Here is a 10,421-nt window from a genome sequence, read left to right as displayed (position 1 = left end):
GTTAGGCTTACTGATTTCTCATAGTAGATATTTTTTGTGACATTTTCATGGCATATGTAAGCTGTATTTAGTGAATTTGGGAAATGTCTCTGTAAATTAGCATTAAGGATTTATATGAAAATATTTTATTCATATCTTATAGTTGTGGGAGCTTATTTAAAGAATGGAAATCATTTTTTGATGTCCTGATAGGGGTCAATTTTATCTCTATTGTTTTCAGTGGTACCTATTAGTTTTATGGTGGTTATATAATATGTTAATATTATTCCTTCAGACTTTCTGTGACTAACATAACTATTTTAGCTAAATATGAGTCTTAAATTGTAAAATTAATATAATCTCTGCATATAACAATATTTTTTTTAAAAAAACCCAATGGTTGATATACTAAAGAAAAAGACACAGATAGGTTTGTATGAGTGGGCCTAAACACCCAACCCATACGGTACAACACATCAAAAAATGTAAAAGATGACTACATATAGAAATTAAAAAACCCAAAAACTACCTAGGCGCTAAAAAAGTGTGTCATCCCAATAAAGTCTTGCCTCTGGCTCTAGTTCTCGATAGGGATCCAGCTAGCAGATTGGTAGAGTACTGATCATTACTCGCAGTAACTAAAGTATCATTCATAAGACTCCTGAGCTATAGTAGATCTCCATTCTTCTTCTTCCTTCTGGAAGTATAAACCTGTCATTCCTCCGAAGAATCAACCTGATGGGTAGATCTAAAGCAGAAGGAATACCAACAGTAGTACCCACAATAGGTTCTAGAATATATATAACAATATTTTTTTAATAAATGCTCAAGAAATTAAATTATACTCTTATAATATTTAGATGAGATATTATAAGTATATAAAATGTTAAGTTACTTTTGAATGAACATGTACACAAAACATGCGTTGTCAAAACTTATGCGCAAGATAAATTGGTCGAAGCATTATAATGGAAACTTTTTGTCCAATGATGTGTGTTATAAACAAATGAAAATGTGGCATAAACAAAAATCAAAATGTGATAATAAAAATGTTTATAATTTGCGTAATTATTAGAAGGCTAGAAAGGTATCTTGAATATAGTTTCGTTGAATAATTTTTAGCTATTTAAAATTTTTAAGTTCTAGCATACACTTTTTTTTAACAACTGAAATTTAAATATGGTGATAATGGTTTAAAGATAAAGGGCTAAGAAATTGTAGTGAAAAAAAAATTAAATGCATAAAATTATTCCAATGAAATGTAAAATTTATAAATTTTCCTCAAATATTATTGAAAAATTATGTGATATTCTGTGTGTTTTAAATCTAACATACAAAATATAACTCATTTAGAAATGAAATTTCTAGTAATCAAAATCATGTTTATAATATATATATATATATATATATATATATAATAATATCAACAATTATGATACTAATTACCAAGATTTACATACATACCAGTCAATTCCTATTTATTTGCATATCTAATATCTAAACTTCAACTTTTACATACATGCCATCGGAAAATATTTGCATACGTAAGACGTACACAACGCTTCAGAGGGTACAAGGAGGTTATATCCGCATTATACCTCTTGTAACCTTTCTGCAATTTACTTGTACCTACCAGAACTACAGAAACGCGAAACTTATTTGTAAGGTTACAGAGAGGTTACAGGGGATAAAACATGGATATAACCCCCGTATACCCTCTAAATAACCTCCCGACGTACGCAGCGATGCGTACGTCTCACGTACGCAAATATTTTCCCCTGCCCTCATATTTATGCATGAAAAGGTGCATTTCTCTTTCTAAAAACAGGCTTATTTTTTATATGATATAAAAGAATTGTGTGGCATGAATGTAAAAAGTAAAAATTATGTAAATACATATGAATTGCTGAATTGGGTGGTTTGTATGCAAATGCCCCCAATAATAATGATGCAAACATGCAATGCATCACTTCTCTCACATTATGAATAGTCATGTTTTATGTTGCCGAACCATGTGAAATGTATGCTCAAGAGATATGACATTGAATTTATATAAAACATTTTCATACTTACAAATTATCATTCTTTATAAGAGCACTGTTTAGTCCAATAGTGTTCAATTACATCATACACCAATAAAATATCCTATAAATGCTAAAAAGATGATGGGGACAAATCTTTCAGCTTTTACTTGGTATTTTGTTTACTATCTCTGATATGGAACATAAGCTGCAATGAGAGTTATCTACTAAGTTTAAGGAATCAAAGCTAAACAAACAGCAAACAATTGGATTGAACATGAATGCGTACCTTTACTGCTACATAGAATGACAAAAATATGAAACCAAGCACCGGAAAGCCTGTCCTTACAAATGTAAAAGAATAAAATTAAAAAAAAAAAATCTGATTTAAACACAGCCTTACAAAAGTGCAGGGAATATGGGGTGAATTATCATACCATCCCTTCTAAAAAATCGGGAAATCAACAAACTTGTTCCTGAAGGTCCTGCAACATAGCCGACGAGATTTGCGACCTGCCAAACATGTTCAAAATAAAGTTAGCCATGTCACGGGCCCGGTGGTTAGCGAGAAGATTCTTTCTCTAAAAGATCACTAGTTCAAATATTTTATGATTTATTAGTCACTATTCGCAAAAAAAGCATCAAGCATATTGCCTTTGTCTCAATTCAGAATGTTAAGAGTTGAGCATTAAATTTTGAAATATTAAAAAAAGGGGCCATTTACATACATACCACCTATTTCCTATGTGTTCACATATCTAACACCAAAACTTCATTTTTTTATGTTTATATCACCCAAATCTTTCATATCGCGTTAAAAATACCACTATTTTAACTTTTAAAAAGTGACATATACACCATATCATGCATAGGTAAGGAGATATAATGTGTTAGGCGTTTGATATGTCAATACATGTAATTGAGTGGCATTATGTAAATCTTCAAAAAAAAAAAAAAAAAAAAAAAAAAAAGAACTCTACATAACTACACATGCTGAAAGCATGAATAGTTTGTTATTTTACTCAAGGATGCCTATTAAATACCCAAAACTAAAGCTACTTTGTTCAAATGATATGTATGCGTGCTTGAGTGCATGTAAATGTGACTGGTTTTCAGTTTTCATTAAGATCCTTTGCTGTTTTTGAAATATTTTGTATAAGAGGCAGTTCCGAGTGCTGCTGGAGAAGGATTTCCTCAGAACCTCCCCACAGCATGTTCCAGATAACCAGAGAGAACGTTAAGTTCCAAAAGTTAAAAAGTGAACTTGTTCGGACGCTGACGCTGCAGGACCATGGCAGATAAACAGTAAGATTTACAAAAAGAGAAGAAATATTGGCACGTTTCCACCAGAATTCTAAAAAGCAACTTAATCCAAATTCCCATAATTTAAAATAGGAAAAATATAAAAAATAAAAATCCAATTTCTCATAAATTATACACATTCAGATTTATTCAGGGCAGCTGCAACTTGGAAGATTGGTTGTAAGGCTATTGTGGGAAAAAGTCGAACATTAGTTTCTTACAATTACTATACTTTTTTTGAAAAGCTGTGCAAGTATTTGAAATATTTTCATTTTCGAAAAAGTCAAACATTAGTTTCTTACAATTACTACACTTTTTTTCCCACCACACCCAAAAGCATGCATACCGCATATGTAAGGCCTTGAACCCAAGACCTTTTGGTTGAAAGACAACTCTCAACCACAAGACTAAAGTGGCTTTCATAATAGATTAGTTCTTCAAAATAACTTTCCACCATAAATATTTTTAAAAAGTAGAGGTCAAATAGATAGATAGCTGTGGTACAAAAAAATAAAATAGCGAAAAAGCTACGAACAGAACCTTCATGTGGAAAGAATGTTGCAGTTCTAAAGACTGCTACAAGCATATCTAGGTATAAATTTTAAGAACTATTCATTAATCATTAATATAAATATACATGGTAATGAACCTAAAGCCATCTGATGAGAAAGTTTGAAGTTTGATGTTTGACAAAATAAAATAGAACCTACACCAAGGTAATGTAACTAAAATCATGGATAGTTCCAATTTTTTTGGATTATAGTTTGCATTTGCTAGATATAGTGTTTCATAAAGATTACGTTGCACAAACTTATCAATTATGATGGAAAACGGCATAAAGGCATTGTTCTTAAGAGAAAGGCCAAAACTTAATTTAACTATATTGTTAAGTAGGTGAAGATTGACAGGAATTTACCCACACGCCAAATCTTACAACTCAACTGTGGAGAAAAGGGAGCAAGCATTAACAAGTCAAACAAAATGAGACTTGCTGCATAGAATTTAGCGCCTCGCATTTTAGCGCCCCGCGTCATGGGCGTCTTAAGCGCCCCGCGTCATAGGCGTCTTAAGCGCCCCGCGTCAGTCCTCGAGGTTGGGGAAGTTCCGACCTCATTAGTCGAAACTCCAAGTTCTTCAAAATACTATGTCAGGCCAACAATGGTAATGTGGCTGAAACGTTGTACTCTCCGGGCAGATCAATCTTATAAGCATTGTCATTCAGCTTCTGAAGCATTTTGAAAGGTCCATCTGCTCTCGATTTAAGCTTCCTGAATAATTCTACAAGAAATATTTCCTTCTTTAACTGAATCAATAAGAGGTTGCCTTCCTGAGCTATTGCTTTTTTTCCTCGATTTATTTGCTTATGCTTAATATTTGCAGATATGCTTGGCAATCTCCTTGCCAACCTCTCCATGGAGCTTCTGAATCTCGATAACTCATTATGTGGCGTACTCGTTGATTTCTGAGGATGGCAGGAGAGGTACCAAATCAATTGGTGAAAGTGGATTGGATCCGTACACAATCTCGAAGAGAGTGTGTCCAGTAATATGGCTGATGGATCGGTTGTAGGCGAGTTAAACTTTGGCTAGAAAAAAGATACCACTGCTTTATATTTTTCCCTATGAAGCACCTCAGGAGATTTCTGAGGGTCCAATTTACTACCTCTGTCTGCCCGTTTGTCTATTGGTGAGCTGCTAAGCCGATTGGAGCTTGGTGTCAAGCTTTGCCCATAGTGTCCTCCACAAGTGGCTCGGGAATTTGACGTCTTTGTTGGAGGTGATGGACCTGGGAATTTTGTGCAACCTTATAATCTCCCTGAAATATAGATTGACGATATGAGAGGCGTCTAGTGTACGATGACAAGTAACGAAGTTAACCATCTTGGAGAACTTGTTTACCACAACCATTACGGAGCCCTTGTTTTCTCAAGATCCTTGGAAGTCCCACCACGAAATCCATGCTGACGTCCACCCATGATGCCTCTGGTACTGGAAGTGGTGTGTACAACCATGCGTTCTTAGCCCTTGTCTTTGCTAAGTGACAAGTCCTGCACAGTTTAATATGTCGCTCCACATCTCTCCTTAGCTTGGGTTAAAAAAAATGCTCCCTTAAGAAGGCGAGAGTCTTGTCCTTGCCGAAGTGTCCTAATCCTACATCGTAGTGGTGGGATTTTTTTTATTTGAGGACCATTATAGATCTCAAAAAATTTCTATCTAAATGATACGTCATTCGAAGAATAATATATTTTCTCCAAAGATAAAAATATTACCTCAGAATGGATCTAATCATTCAGATGAGAAACATCTTTGAGATTTATCATCTGCAGAACCAGACTTCTTCCCTTACCCATATGAGTGTAAGATAAGGTTTGTTTTAATTTTGGGGCCTGGTATCCCTACAAGGGGCTCCCTCATAGTTAATTACATCTCAATAATTACTTTTGAAAAAACTCTCGATTAAAGGTATGTCTTATATCTTTCATATTCATTAATGAATGTTTATAAGATGAATAAGATTTGAAGACTTCAATAAAAAGGATAAGATTGAACATAAGTTGAGTTTAAAAAATTTTAACTCTTAGGGGTGAGCTCCACATTTGACAGTTGGAATGGTATAGAGCTTGAATTAAATGGTCAGATTGAGAAATAATTTGGATTGGATGGGATTTGGTCTTAAGTTTGAATCAAGTTTGAAGTTGGGTTTGGATTTGAATTGAATTGACTTAGGTTGAAATTGGATTGGTTGAGATTGATTTGGTATTTGAATTGATAAGCTTTGGATCATATTGAAATTTGGGTTTGAATTGAGTTTGGATTGTGTTGGTTAAAAAAAAAACTTTAAAACGATTGAGTTGAAATCATATTGGATTGATTAAGTTTACTTTGCTTAGGATGAATTGATTATAAGATATCCTAGTCTAAAGGGTAAGAATATGGATAAGATTTCCAGATAGAGATGAAGCCCTAATCTAAATAACTCTAAACAGTAGACTAGGCAACCTAACCAAAATTTGAGAGTAACGCACCAGCTCAAGATGGTCATGATTTTCCATTATCCAGGGTACATTAGTAGCCTCAGACAATTAACTACTAGAATAACATGAGTTTTCCCTTATCATCGTAACGATGACTTAAGGTAGTCCTTACCGCCATAAAAGTGATTGTGAGTATCTTCGTCCGTAGCATGGGCTACTTCATTCTAGGATACTCAATCTTCGAGGGTAGGTCAATTTGTTTTATAGGTCCTAGTCCTTAGTTCTAATCTATGATAGGAATCTAGTAACTAACATAGGGCTTCCAGACTGGACTAATCTAAGGTTTGTGTATGGTCCTGGGCTTTTACCTTTGTTCGCTACCGTAGGATCATAGTTTAAAGCTATCCTATGGGGTGGCTTACAAAAAAATAGAGTTGGTCGATTTTAACTGTTTTGGGGGTTTAATAATTAAACGTAATTTGTTTTTTCGTAGAAATCGTTGGTTATGATGATAAATCAGGATTTTGTATGGTTGTTTAGTTATTTTTCCATTCTCAGTGAGGTTCTGGTCAAATTATCAATCAGATATTGTTTTTCCACCCTAAGGTTCTGTTTTCTTCCTAATATTTTGTTCTCCCTCCTCAGGTTCTAATTGGGATAAAAAATGTATATTCTGAATAAATGATGTTAAATTCCTTAATTTAAAGCTCTCAAAATAAAGATTTACTGGTGTTCCCATTACAATAATAAAAGTATTTTTCATACAAAAAAAATTTAGATTTTTTTGAAAATATAATTTTTGTCAATAAAAAATTCTTGAGAATATAAGTTCATCAAGATAACCCAAAACTTATATACTCAGAATCCTGAGACTACAAAATCATGTTTGTGAGGAGAAACATATTCATTCATATGATCACTCACTCTGCTGAATATGTAATTCTTGCTTAGCCTAAGCAAGTAAAGGGAGTCTGATAAGCTTATATATATTTTAAATCCCTAAAGCTCAAGAGGTTTTTGACAAAATATTACCTTTTGAAAGAATGGAGTTTGATTTTCAAAGGAAATGATTTCTTTTAAAGAAATGATTTCTTAAAGAGGAAACTCTTGAAGAGATATCTTTTAAAGTTCCTAAAAAGAATCTTTAAAAGAAATTAGAAAAATGTTTTAATAAGTTTTTTCTCTTAAAAGCAAAATCTCTTCAAGTTTTAAAGAAAAGACTTCTTAAGAGGATAAGCTCTTATGAGAACTTCTTCCAAAAAAAAAGTTTTAAAGCTTTTAAATTTTTTTTTGAAACATGATGAAAAGCTCTTCTTAAGTTTTAAAGCTTTTAATTTTGAAAATAGAATTTTCTTTTTAAAAGAGCTTTTCATCATGTTTCAAAAAAAAATTTGTTCGGGGAAAACATATAAAGCTTTTCCTAAAAAAACCCTTAAAAGATAAGGTTTTAAAAGACCATGAAATCTTTCTCCTCAAGCTTTTTCTATATTTTAAAAGATTATAAATTTTGAGCTCATTTAATTAAAATTTAAAAAACTTTTAATGGGTTGATTTAAAATTTAAGAGATTTAGTTTCTTCTGCATTATCTTATTCATCTTCTCCTACTTAGTTATCTTCCCAATGTCTTCTCTTTTCCTTTGCCTCTGTAGATCTCCCCACCATAATGAGACATTCTTTTTAATTTAATAACAGCTAGCTTAACTCGTTTGTCCTCTAGTACGTCTTTATACTCGAAAATCCGTTCAACTGATTTCAGCCAGTCGATAAACTCATCGAGGTCCATGCCTCCCTCAAACTTTGGGAAGTCCATCTTGATGTCAAAGTTCCACTAACCCCCATAAGTGGTCACTTCTCTTGGTCTCCTCTGGTATTGGATACCGAAAGAGCGTGGTCGATATTCCTCGTCACTGGGATCTTCCATGTCAAACGGATTCAGATCGTCATTTGTCTTCCCCGCAACTCTATCAATCACGGCCGAAGATAATCTCTTCATAGCTCTCGTCATCCAGCTCGGCTAGTCTCCATTGGAAACAACTAAATTCTCATTGAATCTCTTCCTGAGTAGAATCTGGTGTACCTCTCAGTGGTGGCATGGTTAGGGTTGAGAATTGGACGGAAAAAAAAATTTGGTAGAGGTGTCTTAGGTAAGGTGGATTCTATGAACCCTAGGATAGGACTAGATTTGACCTAGCTCTAATACCAAATCATATCGACAATAGTAGAGATATATCAGAATACAAAAGCAAACTTTTAATAATATAGAAATGGGGTTACAACACGACATAATGAAAAGTGAAAAACAACTACAGACAAATCTCCTTCTAGGGTTAAAGTGGGTGGCAGCAATGTAGTGTGGGTATGGGGAAGGGTTGATGGTGGTGAGATGGGTCAGGAAGGGGATTAGGGGGTCTGGTAGGTGGGCTGGAGTGCTGGTTGGAGGGTTGGACAACAAGGATAGACGGCTGAAAAGGGGCGGCAGGGTCTTAGGCTGTGGGTCGGGTTGTTGGACAGCAAGGGTAGGCTGCAAGGAAGGGGTGACAAGGTATTAGGGTGCAGGTCGAGTGAATGGACAGCGAGGGTAGGCTGCAAGTAAAGGGTGAAAAAGTGTTAGGGTGCAGGTCGGGTGAATAGACAACAAGGGTAGGCTGTAGGGGAAGCGCAGTAGGGTGTTTGGATGAAGTAGGGGAAGGTCGGGGGCGGTGAAGTGAGGAGGAGAAAGGTTAAGAGAACACCTCGGAGTAGGCTACAGCTGGAGCACTACCACATCCTCAGATACAACCCTAGAACAGAAAAAATAGCTCCACACAGGAATTACAAAATCTATAAACAACGACCTAAGCCCTAATCCTCGAAAACAACAATGTATAGACTCCTAATGGAGGAGAAAATAAAAGAAGTGGGAAAGGAAACTCCCACACATAATAAAAAGGCAGAGGAATGCTCCAGAAAATAACCATTAAAGGCTTTCCATAAGGGGAAGAATGCATAAGGAAGGGCGGCAGTCCCGTCCCCTCTACAGATCCCGTGAAGCCTCTGCGATCCTTTCCGCATTGACCAATTTACGGTCTTGCTATCGTTTTTTCCAATCGGTTCAGTTGGCTGGCGTTTTTAACATGATGCATCAAGGGTGTCGCATTTTAGCGCCTCGGATCAGGGGCACCTTTAGCGCCCCACGTCAAGAGCATTGAAGATCAGAAATCAGGCTAAGCTCCTTCACAGAAGCCAGAAAGCAAGCAAAAAAAATAGTCTATAGCTTCAACTCCAACCCAAGGTCAATCAAGGCAACCTGTAAGACCTCAAATATATTCCCTTACTCATAGTGAGCCTGAATAACCTATTCATGTTGATGGTGATGAGGTTTGATGAGTTTGTCATTTCTTATATATAGGGTATTTTTACATGCTTCAAAATTGTAATCCGAAGTATTGTTAAGTCGCCTTGTTTTTGAGTCTTTACCTTTATAATGATTACTTTTTCATCTTAATGAGCTAGTTGCATGACTAACTAATAATGATTTGCTTAATAAGAAATGACTTGAGGTATGTTTATAAATTTCGATGATGAAATTTTTGTAAGTGTGGAAGATTGTAATGTCCTATTGTTTTATTACCGGTAGAGAAATTGACAGTGTCGAATAAAGTGGTAGAAGTGATGAGAAAAGAAACAAGGAGACAGAAACCGAGCAGAGAAGGAGAGGAAAAGAGGGAAACATACGGGTTCGCTTATAAATCGACCTGAGAGGCGGGATTTGTCGTTCGTGTAGTCAGAGAGTAATGGAAGGGGTGTTAATGCTTTCTTACTCTAGGAGACAAAGCAGTAGGTCGGATGCTTGAGAGAAGAAGAGAATCGCAGCTTTGCGCTACTGTGTTGAGTCGAGACAATTCAAAGAGGAAAACAAAGGAGGAATTTCCTTGCATGAGTAAGACTTCAATAATGCCCTAAAAGGAGCATCACAGAAAGGAGACGTTGGGTTGAGGGAGGCGAAGCCAGCTTGTAAGCCGTCGAGCAGGCGAGGACGACGTGGATCTCATAGAGGGGAGGAAGAAGCCTATGCATGGTTTAGAGATCAGCAAAGTAAGTTATTTAGACCTAAATTTAATTGAAATAATAATAATTAAGTAGGATTAGATTTAATACTTAATTA

At 35.3% G+C, this 10,421-nt stretch overlaps 1 protein-coding gene across 1 annotated transcript in view; it reads right to left on the bottom strand.

The window, feature by feature from the left end:
• Window positions 1-1,933: 1,933 nt before the first annotated feature.
• LOC110037364 (putative membrane-bound O-acyltransferase C24H6.01c) overlaps window positions 1,934-10,421 on the bottom strand; it is a 98,881-nt gene continuing 90,393 nt past the window's right edge. Inside the window, 3 exon segments of the mRNA XM_020741995.1 lie at window positions 1,934-2,208; window positions 2,290-2,339; window positions 2,438-2,513. Of these exon segments, the coding sequence (XP_020597654.1) occupies window positions 2,167-2,208; window positions 2,290-2,339; window positions 2,438-2,513 (168 nt within the window). The 3' untranslated portion in view covers window positions 1,934-2,166.

The sequence above is a fragment of the Phalaenopsis equestris genome, unplaced genomic scaffold (genome assembly GCF_001263595.1).
Source record: "Phalaenopsis equestris unplaced genomic scaffold, ASM126359v1 Scaffold219045, whole genome shotgun sequence".
NCBI lineage: Eukaryota > Viridiplantae > Streptophyta > Magnoliopsida > Asparagales > Orchidaceae > Phalaenopsis > Phalaenopsis equestris.
This window is presented reverse-complemented; position numbering and strand designations above follow the sequence as displayed.